Here is a 16,243-nt window from a genome sequence, read left to right on the forward strand (position 1 = left end):
TGTGAACAGGCTGGATTGCAGCAGCCGGTTGTTGTTTTCCAGCTGACGCGCACACGCCTGGCTCTGGTGCTTTGTTTATTTGCTGGGACTGACCCTGAGCCAACTTTCCTCATGGAACAGTTATTTCCTGCACTAGCACTCGCTTTTGCTGTGAATCCTCATCCTTCTGTGCCTGTCGGGCGGTTTGTATCTCTTTCCTTCCTCAAAACTGGGTTCAAGGGCAGATTTCCTGGGCTGGCTCAGTGTGACGGACGCAACGCTTAAACTGCAGCGGCGTGCGCTTTGTGGAGAGGGTGTTGTGGGTTTAGGTGTGTTCTGACGCGTAGTTTTTGCTGTGCCTGCCGTTTGGGAGCTGCCAAAATCCTGCTGGGGAGAGAGCGGGAGGGAGCGGGGCTGCTCCTGCCCGTGTGAGAGTAGAAAAGCAGGCGTGGGGTGCGAGAGAGAGCGCTTTACTAAACAAGCTCAGTCTGTGCAGCCCAGAGGCTGCGGAAAGGGCTCCGTCCCTGCTCCCCGCGCTGTCCCACGGGGGCTGTGTCCCGCACAGCGCTTCCCGCCCAAAGCCGCAGTGTCACCTTGGCCCCATGGGGACCGAACCACCCGCGCTGCTGTTCATCTTTCGTTCTCCATCTGAGCAGCGGGGTCGGAGAGGGACCGGCTCAGCCCCTTCCCCACACCCTCCTTGGCGGGGGGGTCTCTGCTCTCTACCAGCCGCTGGATCTCTGCCCAGGCCTCGTCCAGGTGCTGGGACGAACGGATCCATCGGAAGAACAAACCTTGGAGAGAAGGGGCTGTGTGTTAGTTCAGCTCTGCCGTAGCCCTCGAGAGAGAGAGGGAACAGCAGAGCCGCTTTCCCTCAAACCACCCTGCTCAGAGCTTAAGCTGGGTTTTGGGAGCGCTAGACCTGGCTTACCCTGCCAGAGCTGGATGCTCTGGGGCTCGACAGAGGGCCAGATGACCAGGGGGTTGTGTGAGTACAGAGGATTCAGGTATTTCGTCCTCTCCTCAGGCTGGTTCAGCCAGGCCCAGAGGGAGTGTGTGTTCTCCTTCACTTTACACAGGCACCTGCGGGAGAGGCCAAACACATTTCAGTCCCTGCTGGGGACAAATCTGACCCAAGCTGTGACCGGGAGGGCTTCGCTTTGCAGGCTCTACCCAAGGGCACAGCGGTGACCGTGACATTGCTCGGAAGGGACAGCGCTGTCCCCGCGTCCCCCTGGACTCGCCTCTCCTTCTCGTTGTTGCAGAGGAAGGTGCCGTAGGCGGAGGCGTAGGCGTTGTCGAAGAGGGTGAGGAGGAGGCGCTCGCTGAACTCCAGGGAGAAGGGGAACTGGCGGCTCAGCTGCCACACGCAGTCGAGGAAGAGGAGGAAAAGCGGCGCCTCCTGCTTCGGCCGGGCGTGGGAGGAGGCAGAGCGGGCGCAGCGGAGGTGGAACGGGTGACCGGCCTGCGGGACCCCAGCGGGTTAACAGGGGATTTGGGGATGCGCAGCTGGGCTCGGCTTTACCCCCTCGGGACCGCGGGTCTCACCTCGATCCACTCCCGCTCCAGCAGCCCCAGGAACCCCCCCAGTGTGCGGCAGGATGGGTCCAGGATCACCTGCGCCAGCGCCGTCACCAGCAGCGTCGTGTCTGTCCCCTCTGCCCCGTGCACCAGCACGGTGGCCTCTTCCCTGCGGGCAGAGTCAGGGCGATGCCCGAGGTTTGTGCCACGCTGAGGGTGTTGACGGGGCAAAGCGGGACAGCAGCCCCCCTCACCTGTCCATGCACTGCGCGGCCAGGCAGGCCGTGCTCAGCGCCGCCTTGACGTGGCTCAGCCAGCGGCAGCTCTCCAGGCGGCTCAGCCAGCGGTCCATGGTGGCGGAGGTGTCGTTGCAGGCTTCCACCAGCTTCATGAAGCTCTCCTGCAGCGGGCGGCCTCTGCGAGGGAAGGACAGTGGTGTCAGGGGCTTGGTGAGGCTTTTTTTGGGAGGCTGGAGTCCCCATGCTGTTGTCGTGAGAGCTTCAGAGCTCAGCACAGCCCCTCACCTCTCCAGGGCCCGGTGCAGCCTCCGCCACTGCGGGTAGGAAGATTTGGGCTCTGTGCCCCCTCCTGTCATCCGAGCCTGCTTCGCTGCCTGGGCCGACCGCGTGTCGATGATAAAGCCCCGTTCCCCCTCATCCAGGACGGTCCCCAGCAGCATCTCGTCCTCACGGCAGCGCTTTCGGTTGGGGCCCGTCAGCGGCTGGCTGCTGCGGAGCATCACCTGCGGGGCAGGGCCGCACCGGGGGAACCCCATGGGATGGGGGGCTTTGAGCTGCCTTTGTCCAAGGGCTGGCGGTGGTGGGAAAGGGGACAAGGAGCAGGATGGGGAGATGGACTCACGGTGCCATTTTTGGGGTGGTAATAGCTGAGGATGGGGAATCGCCCGCCCTGCCGGAACCTGGCAGCCTTCCGAAGGGTGTCATCATCCACCGCCGCCGGCACGATGACGGCCGGAGGGTACGTGGGGCAGGTGGTGAAGTCCTGGTTCACGTGGCTCAGCCGCCACTGGCTGGTCTGGGGGAGATGCGGGTTTGGGGGCTGCCTCAGGTGCAGCGTGAGCCCCAGTGGGCACCCAGTAAAGGTCATTTTGTCCCCCAAGCCCAGCTGGGTCTCTCCCCTCCGGGCTCACCTGCGAGGCGATCTGCTGGAAGTACCGCTCGAGGGGGAAGAGGTGCCATCCTTCCTCGAGCCTCAGGCTCTGCGGTCTGTAGAAGAACGGGTACATCATCATCACTGAGTCCACTGAGGAGAGGGCCTGTGGAGGGAGCAGAGGTGGAGCCGGTCAGGGATGGCAATGTCCCCACTGCGTCCCCAGGGCAGGCTCTGCGAACACCATCCCTGCTCCTGGCTGTGTCCCAGCAGCAAGCGAGGGCTCGTTGGGCAGGTGCTGGTGCCACCAGCCCCGTGGTCACCTTGTGCCAACACCGATCGGGACCTGAGTGTTTACCCACGTTAATGACAGACCGAGAGCAAACACTGCGGGCGGCCGCCTGCTCCTGCCAACCCTTTGCTCCCCGGCTGCCCGGGTCCCCACCTCGATGGAGCTGGCGATGTTGAGACACTCCTCCATGCCCGGGATCTCCAGCTGCAGCACCTTCAGGTCTTTGCACCGCAGAGTGATGGTGCCGGAGGAGCCAGCAAGCCTGGGGGAGACAGGAGGAGGGTCAGGGCTGGCTGTAGGTCCATGCACACAGACAGACAGACATGCGACAGTGCTGAGCTGCCCTCTGTCCCCAGGAGAGCTGAGCAGGACAATGCGGGAGGACTGTGCCGGTGCCAAGTCGCTGGGTTTCATCTGGCACCAGTGGCACACGTGTCTGAAGCCAGGATTTCCACCATCTCCCTGCCCTGCTCAGGGCCCGGCGGACACGGTTAGCACAAAGTCAGGTGGGTTAGCAGAGCTGAGGGAGCGTTAAAAGCCAAACCTGGTGTCCAGTGGGGAGCCGTTAGTCCCAGGGGGTTGGTACCAGCCTAAATTCTGCACTCTGAGGCATAGAGGAGAAGAGGAGATCAACGCCCAGTGCCGCCAGCATCCCCGGTGCAAGCCGTGGGGCAGAGGAGGGCTGAGGCAGCGCTGTGGGGTGGCCGCGCTCTGCCACGGGCACTGGGACAGCAGCGGGGAATGTCCTCAAGCTATGGCAGGGGTGACACTGCTGGAAGGGAGCGCAGAGCTGGCCACGGGGAGAGACCCACCTCTTCTCCACGGCATCCACATTGCGGATGAGCAGCCAAAGCTCCACGGTGCCGGGCTGGGCGTCCCCCCCGGGGCAGGAGGAGAGGAGCAGGTGGTGGCTGGTGATGCACAGGGTGCCCTTCACCGCCGGCAGCCCCGCGCACGACAGCAGCACGCTCTCCACCGTCGCCGTCTTGATCAGCTCGGAGAACTCCATGGCAGTGCCGGTGGCTGCCGAGCCCCGGTGTAGTTTGCCAGCCACGCAGACCTGCTGCCGGCAGCTGCCGCGCGGCTGGAGGGAGAAAGGGGAAACGTGCAGCGGCACAGCCCAGCCTGGAAACCCCTTCTTCCCTCTGCGTCACGCTGGGCCCTGTGGCCTCACCCCCCTCTTCGTGTTTACATTGTCACCTACAGAATATGGAGCTTTCTTGCTGCAAAACGCAGAGCAGCGTGACTTATTTCCTGCCCCGGCAAAGCTGTCATTGCGGATGGGGAAACTGAGGCATGGGGCAGAGGGGGCTGAGAAGCTCCGGCAGTGCCCAGCCCCTGAACCGGGTGCCCGGTGCTGGTTGTGCTGCAGGGACGGAACTTTTGGCGGGTGGTGAACATGCAACTGCTGCTTTGCAGGGAGCACCCCTGGGTCCTTTCCTGCCTGCGTTGGGGCCTGTCACACTGGGCTGTACGGTGACCGTTGCCAGAGCCCCGTGCCAGCCTGACCCGGGTCCCGGGGGCTCTGTCACAGCCACCCAGACCGGGGACGGAGCCGAACGGGCTGCCCGGTGCCGGGTGAGGAGGGTGAGCGGCTGGCAGCGCTGCCACCCCTGTGCTTACCTGCTCGGGCTGGGTGGCAGGCACGGACCTCCAGGTGCAGGTGGGGACCTCGGGGTGCAAGCAGGGATCTCGGGGTGCAAACAGGGGACCTCAGTGCAAACAGGGGACCTCAGAATGCAAAGAGGGAACAGTTGAGCATAAGCGCGGGATGTCAGCCGGGAAACGGGGATCTTGGGGTGCAAGCAAGGATCTCATGGTGCAAGCGGGAGACTGTGGGGTGCGAACAGAGGAGCTCAGAGTGCAAACAGGGGACTGCGGGGCATGAGCCAAGGAGCTTGTGGTGCACGCAGGGATCTCGGGGTGCACGCAGAGAGGCGGGCGATGCCCCGCGCAGCCCGGGGGAACAGCGGCTCGGCGCAGCGCTCCGCGCCCGCCGGATGTCGGGTTTAAGGTGGACCGGAGCGTGGGCGGCTCCGCTCCGCAGGGCTGGGGGCGCAGGAGGGGCCGCGGGACACCGCGTGGGGTGCGACAACGAGGGGACACACACGGGGTCACGCACGGGGACAGGCGAGCGGACACGGGCAGTGGCGGCGCAGCACCGGCGCTGTACACAGGGGCTTTGGGGACCACTCCGGGGGGGCTGGAGGGGACGGGGGGGCTGTCCCCGGGGCAGGGGGTGTCGGTGGGGCGCAGGCGAGACCCGCAACCCGCGGCCCCCGCACCCGTCCCGGGCAGCGGTGGCTGCTGTCCCGGTTCCACCTTAACGGCCCGCCCGGGATGGGGACCCAGCTGTCCCCCGCTCCTCGCCCCGTTGTCCCCCCCCCCGGTTTCGTTTTCCTTCCTTGGGCTTTTTTTGGTCCCCCCCGGCCCGGCCGGGTGCGGTGGCGCCCGGGGACGATGATAATTCGTCCCCACTACTCCGTGCCAGGACGGCCCGGTGACGGTTTCCTCTCCGGGAACTGGGAGTCCCCTCCCAGCTGGAGACAATAATGCTAAAAAAGAAAAGAAAGAAAAGGGAAAAAATAAGATAAAATAAAAACAAACCCAAAAAAACCCGCCACTGAACAAAACCAAACCCCCCTCCTTTGCACTCCTCTGGATAAGGAAAGTTCCTGCCCGTTAGAATTGTCCTCGGCGTCCCCAACCTTGATTGTCCTGGGAGTGAATAAATAGTGGGGACTCAGATACAGCTGGGGGAGTTGGTGGGTGGGTGTTTGTGGTGAAGGTGCTTCTCTTGTGGGTGCAGGGAGGCAAAGGGTCCCCTTGCACGGGGACTTTGAGGGGAGACAGGTGACCCGAGGGTTTTTGGGGGCTCTGGGGGTGCCACCATGGCCCTTGGGCAGCTGAAGTTCAAGGAGCTGGGTGAGGAGGAGCCCACCTGGGAGGAAGAGAGCCTGGCCAGCCTGAAGGCGCTGGCGGCCAAGCTGAAGCTGCAGACACGGAGACCGTCCTACCTGGAGTGGGAAGCGCGGGTGCGGGGGCAGCCCTGGCGCAGCCGGACCCCTGCGGGGGCACGGGGGGCAGAGCAGGGCCCTGGGCACCCCGAGGGTCGGGGGGATGGTGGCGTCTGCGGCTTTGCCACCATGGAAGCGGCTCTGCAGTGGCTCAGGACGGAGCTGGTGAGTAGCTGCTGGTGGGATGGGGGGATGAGGGATGGGCGAGGGCTGAGCCCCAGCACGGGGATGGGGCCAGGGGGCTTCTCTGTGCCCAGGGAGCGCTTGCAGCCCGACCTCACGCAGCAGTGCTGGGATGTGTCACGGCCAGAGCGCTCCAGCTACAGCGCTTTGCGCCTTTGCCCAGCATGGCTGGTGTACGTGGGTTTTTGCAAGGCGCACATGGCTCTGCAGTGCTGCAGCTCTGCCTGTGTCCCCTGCACAGCACCGAGGGACACAGGTCTGTGCTTGTCACCCCTTCCTGCCTGCTCTGCTGGTGGCACGGCTGTGGTGGACTTCACGAGTGTGGCACAGCCGCGGTGGCTTTCCTGTGGTCACACCGGCAGCACAGCCACACAGATACAAACCCATCTGACCCCAGCACAGACCCTGTGCGGGCCCTGGGACTGCGTGCAGAGCTCTGTGCTGATCCCAGGGCCACGTGTGTGCATTGTCCCCAGTGGGTTTGTGTCCTGGCCGAGCCCCAGCATCCCGGTGGCCGGTCCCTGATGCCCGTGTCCCCCGCAGCAGGAGATGCAGGCTGCGGACCAGCGCCTGGCGCAGCAACTGATGCGCCTGCGGGCGCAGCTGCACCGGCTGAAGGTGGAACAGGCCTGTCACCAGCACAAGGAGATGCTGGACGATGCCACCTTCGGCCTCGAGGGCTGCGAGGAAGACTCGGACCTGCTCTGTAACATCCCGCCCAAGGCCGCCTTCCTGCTCTCCATGCCGCTCAAGCACATCGGCGTCACCCGCATGAACATCAACTCCCGGCGGTTCTCCCTGTGCTGAGTGCAGTGGGAACACACGGACCACTGGGTGCAGAGCCCGGACAGGAACCTGGGGGCACCCGTGGGTGCATCTGGACCTGCGGGGCTCACAGTTCCCTCCCAAAATTCCTCGGGGACTGCGGAGCTGCTGTTGGGGCTGAGCTCCCGCAGGGCAGGCAGTGCTGGGCACGGTGCCCTGCCCGGGAGCAATGCCATGGGAAATGCCACCATCCCCATCGGGCACAGGGCGTTTTGGGACACCCATTGCTCCGTCCCTAAGGATGGTGGGGTCAACTGCAGTGGAAAATGTGGGGGGCAGCCCTTTGAGGAGGAATAAAAGGAGGTAAAGGTGAGAACTGATGTTTTTCAGATGCAGCTTCTGGCCCTTTACTACGGGGACATGGGGGTGGCAGGAGGGACGGTGCTGCCGTTGCCCCTGTCCCAGCCGCTCCCCGGGGATCTGGCTCATGGAGTGAGTGGCTTCACACCGGTTTGTGCTGCGGGACGGTGCCGTGCCGGGGGGTTCGGTGTCTCTGGTTCAAGGACCTTGTTGCCAGCCCCTCCCCAGGTGCCCCGGCAGTGGGGGGTGCTCGGGCTGCGCCACTGCAGGAAACGCTCGTCACCGACCCGGCTGCGAATTGAGGGGTTATTTTTGAGGCTTGAGGGCAGGAGGTACCGGGGACCGTGCTCGGGGTTCAGCAGCCCCCATGTCTCCATCCTGCCCCATCTCCTGACCCCCTACAGCACTGCACGGGGGGCAGGAGGGACCCCAGGGGTGGTGCCAGCCAGGGGTGACAACACAAAAGCAAGCGCTGGGTTTGCTGTTGGCTTTTTCCCTTCCTCCACTAGCGCCAAACCCTTTACAAAAGCAGTTGCCTCCTGGGGATGCAACTTTCACAGAAGCAACGTTTTACAAGTGGTGCCAAGGAAGGTGTGGGGTGACCCAAGGATAATTTTGCGTGCTGCTTCCCATTCCAACAGGACACAGGGAGACCCCCATGTGCACCCTAACGCTGGGGCACAGCCCAGGGCCTGGTTATGATCCCCACCGCCCCTTGCCAATGGCACCCGTGGTGTTGGCAAGCACAACGAGAACGGGGCTGCACGGCGGCCCCTGGGAAATGTCCCTGCCAGGGTGGATGCTGCATCTCGTGCTGCCATCGCGGTTCCCCTCCAGCTGCCGCAGCCCCCCCGGTGCAGCTGGGCTTCCTGCCCGTGTCTCCGCAGAGCAGCCGGCAGGTACCTGCGGCTTCATGTTTGATCGCAAAAGCCAAAACAATAGTGTTGTGGTTGCTCTGCTCTGAGCTGTCTCCAAAAACACAGACGGGGCTGGCAGCCTGACTGGGTCTCAATGTGTCCCCTTGGCTTCAGCCGCTGTCACTGCAGCTCTTGGGGTCTGGGGTGACCTGGTGGTGATGAGCAAAGAGGGGGCTGTGAGGTGCAGGATGGGTCCCACAACCTCTGTAGGATCCGAGGGGGTCAGGGACAGCTGGTGTACAGTCACCACCCACCTGCTTATACTGAGCGCTAGGGAGGGGACAACACAGGGGACAGGGGGGCTCAGCGAGCTGGTGACAAACCCGTGCCCATCGCTGGCCCCTCGCAGCACATCCCCAGCCCACAGACCTGCTCCCCCACCAGCTCAGCATCCCCTCGTCCCCCTGGTCCCTGGGGATGAGTGGCACCCAGCGCAGGGACCCTGGGCGCTGGGGATGGCAGGAAGCCATTGGGGTTTGTCACTAGCTCTTGCGGTTGTGCGCGAGCTGTGAACCAGCTTCTCTAGAGTTTGCTCATGAGGCAGGAAACCAGGGCAGGCGGCGGCGGGGAGCGCGCGCCCGCGTGCGGGGGGCTCGTCTCCGCTCCCCAGAGGGTCATCGCGCTCCTGCCGGGGATGGCGAGGACGTGAGTGGGGACGGCGCCTTCCCCCGCGCCGCTGGGCCATGGCCGTGTGAGAACCGCTGCTCCTCGCCTCGCGGCCAACAGGTAACGGGGACCTGGGGGCGAGAGGGTTTGTACCCTATGGGTGGGAGCTGGGGGCACCCGGGTGCTCGCAGAGGTTGGGGGGTCCTGTTGTATTGGCTGAGGTTGCCCCGCGGAGGGATGGAAAGGGGGGTTTGGGCTCGTCACTGTGGGGGGATGCAAGAGATGGGGGGATGTGAGCAATGGCAGGAGCAGGGCTGTGCTCCCCGCTCCCCTGTGGTCTTCCAGTTGGGGTGACAGCTGCTGTCCCAATGTCATCTGCCCACCTGGGGGTCCCTCCTGGGGTGGGAGCAACGGTCCCTTCGCAGGGCTCTCCCTGACCCCCTGTTTCCAGGGCAAAGCGTGGGTTTTGTCCCCATGGCCAGGCTTTCACTGTGGGTGACAGCAGCTTAGGGACAGGCAGCGGTTTAGGGTTGGTCTGTGGGGTCCACTGCCCGGTTTAGGGGAGCCAGACACTGAGATCCGCTGGGTTTTAGTGTCGCCTCAGGGCAAACACTTCCCTGCTGTGATGGCAGCTTTGAGGCCATGGTCCGTCGTGTCTCTTTGTGCTATGCCAGCACAGGGCTGACCGAATGGGTCACAGCTGGCTTGGGGACATCTGGGGCACCCCCGTGAGCCTTGTAGAGCATCAAGGCCAAGGTCAGCCCAGCCTCACGCCCGCCCACACTTGTGAACAGGCCAACCAGCCCCAGCCATGGAAGTGTGTGCGGAAGGACCAGCGCAGGGCAGGTCCTCTGGAAAGCACTGGGGGGTCCAGAGATGCTCCCGAGCATCACCGGGGAGAGGCACAACCATGGTTTGTGTGAGGACGTGCATGCACACCCATGCAGATGCTTTCCCAGGGACACAGCGGGGCAGGGGGTGCCTACACATCCCTCCCCACCAACCTTTGCACGAGAAATTCGGTTGCACAGATGCAAGTCACAAAACGTGACTTCAAACGCCCCGATTCACCGGTGCGGCCCTCGCACCGCGCAGGTGAAACGGCTGCTCGGTGGAAATTACGCTGTGGCTTGAGAACAGAGGAAAAAAAAGGCACAATAGCAGCACCTCCCTCCCCACCCCGGCTTTGGGCAGGAAGGAAAAAACATCTCTTGGCACCACTCGCCTTTGGTGAAGGCATTTGAAGGGCTGGGGGCAGGTTTGGGAGAGCGGGGCTTCTCTGAGGGGTTGTTGGCACCCGGTGCCTGCGGAAACCCCAAAGAGCCCCCAATGCTGCTGGGCAGAGCCAGGGAAGGAAGAATTTTGGGGTCCAGGTGTTGGTGGGGAGAAATCCTGGTGTCGTAGGCGTGGGGGATTCTGCAGAAGAGCTTTTTCCAGGGCTGTGGGCTGCCCTTTTGTGTGATGCAGCGCTGGGGCTCCCGGCTCCGTGCCATGCGTGGCTTTCACGGGAAGGCAAGAAAACCCACGCGGCACTGGTGGCATCGCTGCCACGGTGCTGGGGACCCTGGGGCGCAGCTCTGTGCCAATTGGTGTCACCGCGGCCAAGTCTGACGCTTGAGGTTGGGGGGTCCTTCGTTTTTTAAGGTTGGCGGCTGAGGACAAGGGATCCTTGAGCAGGGATGGGGGGTAACGGACATCCCTGATGCAGGAGAAACAGAACTGCAGTGACGGGGTGAATGCACAGGCCGGGGGGGGCCCAAAGAGAGCCTGGGGGGGAGAAGGAAATCGGAGGTGATAGAGCGTGGGTGCGGGAGCGCTCACATCCGCCTCTGACCCCAAGGAGCCGCTTTTAGGGCCGGGGAGGTGTCCGATCCAGTCAAACCTTGTAAAACACATATTGCAGGGCCATGCAAGGATGGTTCAGTTGCTAATGGGATATTTGTGATGAGATTGTTGTCTAGATGGAGAACGTAGGGATCAACCCAAGGGCTGCAGGGTGGGAGGGGGCTAGGAAGGGGCAGCCTCAGGCTGGGGACTAATTGCCTTCAGTGGTTTTAATTAACAAAGCCAGAACAGAATTAGGAGGAAAGATGGCTGGTGATAGTCAGGGGATGCCCCCAGTTCAGCAGAGGACCTGGGGAGCGTGCAGGACAAGCCCTATGGTTTGGGACGCAGGGATGAGGATGCGCTGGAGCTGGGCCTGGGGGGAGAGACAGGCCTGGGGGTACGAACTGGGGTGTACAAATGGGGGGTACAAACCTTCCCTCCCCACCTCTTCCCCCCCAACAGCCACCATGGGCTGCTGCTGCAGCTCGGACTACGACGAGGACTGGATTGAGAACATCGACATTTGCGAGCACTGCAACTACCCCATCGAGCCCAACAACAAGCGCCAGGTGAGGAGGGGGCGAGTGGATCCCCCATCCCAGTGGCCAAACACCTGCTTAGGTGGCCCTGTGGTGGCCAAACCCTGGGAAGATGAGGACTCACAGGCCTCCCTGTCCTGTTGCAGAAGCTGATCCGCAACAACTCCGAGGTCCAAGACCCTCTGGTGTCCTACGAGGCCACGTCTCCGCCGTGCTCCCCCCTGCAAGGTGAGGTCCAGCCGCGGCGGGGGGTGGCTGTGGACACCCCCCCAGTTGGCCACAGCCACCCTGTCGCTCCGCTTGTGCTCCCAGATAAGCTGGTGGTGGCCCTGTACAACTACGAGCCCAAGCACGATGGGGACCTGGGGCTGCAGAAGGGCGAGAAGCTCCGTATCCTGGAAGAGTAAGCGAGCTGATGGTGTCCCAGCACCCGGCTTGACCCCGCGGCTCCCCAGCCAGCGTCCCAGTGCTGCTGGGGGGTCCGTGCGGGGTCCCGGCAGCTGGGGGTGTCTCACCTCGCTGTGTCCTTGCAGGAGCGGGGAGTGGTGGAAGGCGCAGTCGCTCACCACCGGCCAGGAGGGTTTGATCCCCTACAACTTCGTGGCCACAGTGAACAGCCTGGAGCCCGAGCCGTGAGTAGGGGTTGAGTAGGGGTTGAGTAGGAGCTGTGGCCTGGCAGGAGTTGTGCTGGTGGAGAGGGAAGGTGCAAGGAGCATCCCCTGAAGTGCCGGTGGGCAAAGTTGCCCTGAGTCCCCCCCAGCACTAACCCTGCCCCATGTTCCCAGGTGGTTCTTCAAAAACATCAGCCGCAAGGATGCGGAGCGGCAGCTCTTGGCTTCAGGCAACACACACGGCTCCTTCCTCATCCGGGAGAGCGAGACATCCAAAGGTACCATGTCATGGGACCCACCAGCATCTCCTGCTGCAGGCGCTGGGAAAGGCCCTGGGAAGCACAGGAGTGTGGGGGTCCCACACCCACATGGCCCCCATCTTCTCAGGCTCCTACTCGTTGTCGGTGAGGGACTTTGACCAGAATCAGGGCGAGACGGTGAAGCACTACAAGATCCGCAACATGGACAACGGGGGGTACTACATCTCCCCCCGCATCACCTTCAGCAGCTTGCACGAGCTAGTGGAGTATTACACACGTGTGTACCGTGCAGGGGCTGGTCCTGCCTGTGGGTGGGGAATGGGATGGGGATGGAAATGGGATGGGGATGAGAATGGGGATGAGGATAAGGATTGGGATGGGATAGGGTTGGGGATAAGGATTGGGAAGAGATGAGGATAAGGACTGGGATGGGGATGGGATGGAGATGAGCATAAGGATGGGGATAGGATGAGGAGTGGGATGGGTTGGGAAGGGGTGGGGATAAGGATTGGGATGGGAAGGGATAAGGATGGGAATAGGATAAGGTGGGATGGGGTGAGGGTGGGATGGGATGTGATGAGCAGGACACACTGCTGTGCGTGTCTCAGCAAAGCACCAGCCTGTGCCAGGCGCCCCGTGCCCCTGCCCACACTGATGCTGGCTCTGCCTGTCCCCGCGCCACAGGCAGCTCGGACGGGCTGTGCACCCGCCTCGGCAAACCCTGCCGGACCCAGAAACCGCAGAAGCCGTGGTGGCAGGACGAGTGGGAGGTGCCGCGGGAGTCCCTGAAGCTGGTGGAGAAGCTGGGAGCAGGGCAGTTTGGAGAAGTCTGGATGGGTGAGTCGGGGTGAAACTGCGGAATTCCCTCTGCAGGGACATTGCCCGTGGTGTGGCTGTCGGTGCCACGCTGATGCTGGCCCAGCTGCAAAAGCAGCTCCTGCTCCCTGGGTGCCCTGGACCAGGGTCACTGCCTTGGCTCCCATGGGTGCTGGCGGTGGGACAGGGTTCCTGGCTGGCTTCTCAGAAAGGGCTGTGGGGCATTGGAACAAGCTGCCCAGGGCAGTGGTGGAGTCACCATCCCTGGAGGGTTGGACAGACGGACATGAGGTTCTCAGGGACATGGGGCAGTGCCAGGGGTGGGTTAATGTTTGGACTTGATCTTAAGGGGCTTTCCCAACCAAAATGATGATTCTCTGATTCTCTGATCTCTCCACAGGTTTCTACAATGGCCACACCAAGGTGGCTATCAAAAACCTGAAGCAGGGCAGCATGTCGCCCAGCGCCTTCCTGGCAGAGGCAAACCTCATGAAGAACCTGCAGCACCCGCGGCTGGTGCGACTCTACGCCGTGGTGACCAAGGAGCCCATCTACATCATCACCGAGTACATGGAGAAGGGTGAGGGCACCCAGGCGTGCTCCTTCGGCTCCCGGCTGTTCCCATCCAGCGGTGTATCTGCTCACTGCTGAGACCTGTTGCCTTAATCACAGAATTATTTTGGTTGGAAAAGACCCTCAAAATCATCGAGTCCAACCATTAGCCCACCCCTTGCACTGCCCCATGTCCTGAGAACCTCATGTCTGTCTGTCCAACCCTCCAGGGATGGTGACTCCAGCACTGCCCTGGGCAGCCTGTTCCAATGCCCCACAGCCCTTTGGGGAAGAAATTGTTCCCCAGATCAAACCTCAACCTCCCCTGGTGCAACGTGAGGATGTTTCCCCTGCTCCTGGCGCTTGTTCCTTGGGAGGAGGCTCCAACCCCTCCTCCTTCATTGCAGGCAGCCTCGTGGATTTCCTCAAGACCTCGGAAGGAGTCAAGCTCAGCATCAACAAACTGCTGGACATGGCCGCGCAGGTGAGGGGGTCAGAGCCACCGGGAGGCTCTGCCAGAGCTGCCCTGCTTGGGCTGGCGGCTGTTAATTGCAATTAATTTCTCCAAACGGCAGATCGCTGAGGGCATGGCCTTCATCGAGGCCAAGAACTACATCCACCGCGATCTGCGGGCCGCCAACATCCTCGTGTCCGACACCCTGTGCTGCAAAATCGCCGACTTCGGGCTGGCGCGGCTCATCGAGGACAACGAGTACACGGCTCGCGAGGGTGCGTCCCCACCGCCCGGACCCCACGTGTGCCCCTGCTGAGCCCCGCTCTTGGGGTGCACACAGCTTGGGGACACAGGAGGAGGATCACACCCCCCTGGGTCTCTTTTGGGGTTCCCCGCAGTGCCCGGGGCTGCAGGACTGTGTGTACCCCAGGAAAGGGGAACAGGGAGGGGTTCAGATACCGTTCTCCCCCCTCCATCTCTGTCCCCACCCTGCTTTCAGTGGGGTGACAGCCCTATCTGGTGGCTACTGCAGGAACAGGCGAGCTGGCCCGTGCCGGGGGCTCAGTAGCCAGACACACAGCAGGGGCTGGGGGGGCACTGGCTGCCACCAAACCCAGCTTGTCCCCAGGCTGCCTCAGGGTTGTCACATCACGTTAAACAGAGACAGAAGTTTCCAGCTCAGCAGTAACATTTTATTTTCTCATTTTATTTTCTCCCCTCCTGCTGTTTCCCAGGGGCTAAATTCCCCATCAAGTGGACAGCGCCGGAGGCCATTAATTACGGGACGTTCACCATCAAGTCCGACGTCTGGTCGTTCGGCATCCTGCTGACCGAGATCGTCACCTACGGCCGGATCCCGTATCCAGGTCAGGATTTCCCAGCAGCTGCGCGGCAGAAGGGCTGGAGCACACACGCACGCGCACACCCGCCAGCGTGTGCATGCACTCCCGCACGCACACACGGCCCCTTGGCTCCCTTCCCTGCCAGCCCGCGACGGTTTCAACCGCTTCCCCGTGCACGTGGCCAGCCCGAAAGCCACCAGGGTTTCAGAGGGAGGAATCGCAGAGTGTCAGGGGTTGAAGGGCCCTGGAAAGCTCATCCAGTGCAATCCCCCCATGGAGCAGGAACACCCAGCTGAGGTTACACAGGAAGGTGTCCAGGCGGGTTGGAATGTCTGCACAGAAGGAGACTCCACAACCCCCCTGGGCAGCCTGGGCCAGGCTCTGGAACCCTCACTAAGAAGAAGTTCCTTCTCATATTTAAGTGGAACCTCCTGCGTTCCAGTTTGCACCCATTGCCCCTTGTCCTATCACTGGTTGTCACCCAGAAGAGCCTGGCTCCATCCTCCTGACACTCCCCCTTTCCATATTGATCCCCAGGAATGAGTCCCCCTTCAGTGTCCTCCAGCTCCAGAGCCCCAGCTCCCTCAGCATTTTGGGGAAGGAGGTTTCCCTGCGGGATTTGCAAACAAACCCATTGCCGCTCGTGTTGTCCTTGCAGGGATGACCAACCCCGAGGTGATTCAGAACCTGGAGCGCGGGTACCGCATGCCGCAGCCCGACAACTGCCCGCCGGAGCTGTATGAACTGATGAGGCAGTGCTGGAAGGAGAGACCCGAGGAACGTCCCACCTTCGAGTACATGAAGAGCGTGCTGGAGGACTTCTTCACCGCCACCGAGGGCCAGTACCAGCCCCAGCCCTGAGGACGCCCCCGTGTTGGGGTGCTGGGGGTGCCCCCCGGTGCCTGCTCCCCACAGACTCTGTTCGCATCACTGCCTGGACCTCGGCTGTAAAGATTTGAAGTGCTTCAGATCTTTGAAGTGGCAGGTTTTGTTCCCCCCCAAGAAGATGATGGACAACCAAAGCCAAGATGGGGCTCCACGTTGCAGAGGGCTGGTGTGGGGGGCTACAATGGAGCCATGTGGGTGCTGACCGGTGTCCCTGGGGCAAATCCAGCCCCACACGGGGCCACCCCGACCCCTGCAGCCCTGAGCGGGGGGGACTCGCCTCTTCATTCACCCCCAGTGATGCCAGGGACCCCCCTGCAGGCAATGGCAGCCCCAGCCCTTGGTGTTTGCACCAAGGCCGCCATGATGATGCTCTCAGGGGCACCCGGCGGTGTCAGCCCCCCCATGCCCCCGCTCTCACACACCCCGGGTGGGACAAGTCGGGGTTGGGGTCCTGCTGGAGGCATCTACCGTGTCCCCCCGCCGCCAAATGGTTCAGCCCCACCTGGCATCCCCCCCGCCCCCCCGAGAATGGTTCCTCCCCGCCCACCTGGACCCTCTCCCCGTTAGCTCCCCCCGCTCCCCAGCGATGGTGCAGTCCGCCCCCCCCTCCCCGCCGCAGTGGTACAGCCCAAGCACCCCGCGGCTCCCCCTACCCTGCTAGCTCCCCCGCTCCCGCTCCCTCCCGCCGCCGCGATTTCCTATTG

At 62.9% G+C, this 16,243-nt stretch overlaps 3 protein-coding genes across 7 annotated transcripts; 2 read left to right on the forward strand and 1 right to left on the reverse strand.

Annotated features, from left to right (window-relative positions):
* Positions 1 to 433: 433 nt before the first annotated feature.
* LOC309449299 (myotubularin-related protein 9-like) lies at positions 434 to 4,869 on the reverse strand. 3 transcript variants are annotated; one of them, XM_082071312.1, is made up of 12 exons: positions 4,526 to 4,869; positions 3,715 to 3,986; positions 3,447 to 3,506; positions 3,056 to 3,164; positions 2,651 to 2,776; positions 2,362 to 2,535; positions 2,025 to 2,242; positions 1,755 to 1,916; positions 1,597 to 1,669; positions 1,224 to 1,444; positions 911 to 1,062; positions 434 to 773 (listed from the first exon to the last, which is right to left on the reverse strand). In XM_082071312.1, exons 2-12 carry the CDS (start codon positions 3,909 to 3,911, stop codon positions 610 to 612), a joined length of 1,656 nt encoding a protein of 551 aa, XP_081927438.1. In that variant the 5' UTR covers positions 3,912 to 3,986; positions 4,526 to 4,869; the 3' UTR covers positions 434 to 609. The 3 variants fall into 3 exon arrangements, with proteins under 3 accessions (XP_081927438.1, XP_081927436.1, XP_081927437.1); XM_082071310.1 differs by having other exon boundaries at positions 1,528 to 1,669; positions 4,526 to 4,868; XM_082071311.1 differs by lacking the exon at positions 3,447 to 3,506 and having other exon boundaries at positions 1,528 to 1,669; positions 4,526 to 4,867.
* Positions 4,870 to 5,300: 431 nt separating this feature from the next.
* On the forward strand, positions 5,301 to 7,235 carry FAM167B (family with sequence similarity 167 member B). Of its 2 annotated transcripts, none has more exons than XM_082071574.1 (2): positions 5,301 to 6,084; positions 6,649 to 7,235. In XM_082071574.1, exons 1-2 carry the CDS (start codon positions 5,794 to 5,796, stop codon positions 6,907 to 6,909), a joined length of 552 nt encoding a protein of 183 aa, XP_081927700.1. In that variant the 5' UTR covers positions 5,301 to 5,793; the 3' UTR covers positions 6,910 to 7,235. The 2 variants fall into 2 exon arrangements, with proteins under 2 accessions (XP_081927700.1, XP_081927699.1); XM_082071573.1 differs by having other exon boundaries at positions 5,472 to 6,084; positions 6,646 to 7,235.
* Positions 7,236 to 8,697: 1,462 nt separating this feature from the next.
* Positions 8,698 to 16,033, forward strand: LCK (LCK proto-oncogene, Src family tyrosine kinase). Of its 2 annotated transcripts, XM_082071388.1 has the most exons (13): positions 8,698 to 8,870; positions 11,040 to 11,146; positions 11,263 to 11,344; positions 11,429 to 11,519; positions 11,650 to 11,748; positions 11,902 to 12,005; positions 12,115 to 12,264; positions 12,672 to 12,824; positions 13,204 to 13,383; positions 13,763 to 13,839; positions 13,931 to 14,084; positions 14,544 to 14,675; positions 15,310 to 16,033. In XM_082071388.1, the coding sequence occupies exons 2-13, from the start codon at positions 11,045 to 11,047 to the stop codon at positions 15,510 to 15,512; spliced, it is 1,527 nt and encodes a 508-aa protein (XP_081927514.1). In that variant the 5' UTR covers positions 8,698 to 8,870; positions 11,040 to 11,044; the 3' UTR covers positions 15,513 to 16,033. The 2 variants fall into 2 exon arrangements, with proteins under 2 accessions (XP_081927514.1, XP_081927513.1); XM_082071387.1 differs by having other exon boundaries at positions 11,263 to 11,519.
* The last annotated feature ends 210 nt before the right edge of the window (positions 16,034 to 16,243 follow it).

The sequence above is a fragment of the Streptopelia decaocto genome (genome assembly GCF_964273445.1).
Source record: "Streptopelia decaocto genome assembly, chromosome: 23".
Taxonomy (NCBI): Eukaryota; Metazoa; Chordata; class Aves; order Columbiformes; family Columbidae; genus Streptopelia; species Streptopelia decaocto.

What these genes read in the sequence shown, in the direction of transcription:
- LOC309449299 (XM_082071310.1), bottom strand. Translation starts at nt 3,911, where the DNA reads ATGGAGTTCTCCGAGCTGATCAAGACGGCGACGGTGGAGAGCGTGCTG. An exon ending in GGCTCCCCACTGGACACCAG is followed by an intron (nt 3,165 to 3,446) that starts GTTTGGCTTTTA and finishes TGTCTCCCCCAG; the next exon opens with GCTTGCTGGCTCCTCCGGCA. An exon ending in CTGCACCGGGCCCTGGAGAG is followed by an intron (nt 1,917 to 2,024) that starts GTGAGGGGCTGT and finishes CTTCCCTCGCAG; the next exon opens with AGGCCGCCCGCTGCAGGAGA.
- FAM167B (XM_082071573.1), top strand. Translation starts at nt 5,794, where the DNA reads ATGGCCCTTGGGCAGCTGAAGTTCAAGGAGCTGGGTGAGGAGGAGCCC. An exon ending in AGTGGCTCAGGACGGAGCTG is followed by an intron (nt 6,085 to 6,645) that starts GTGAGTAGCTGC and finishes TGTCCCCCGCAG; the next exon opens with CAGGAGATGCAGGCTGCGGA.
- LCK (XM_082071387.1), top strand. Translation starts at nt 11,045, where the DNA reads ATGGGCTGCTGCTGCAGCTCGGACTACGACGAGGACTGGATTGAGAAC. An exon ending in AGCCCAACAACAAGCGCCAG is followed by an intron (nt 11,147 to 11,262) that starts GTGAGGAGGGGG and finishes GTCCTGTTGCAG; the next exon opens with AAGCTGATCCGCAACAACTC. An exon ending in AAGCTCCGTATCCTGGAAGA is followed by an intron (nt 11,520 to 11,649) that starts GTAAGCGAGCTG and finishes GTGTCCTTGCAG; the next exon opens with GAGCGGGGAGTGGTGGAAGG.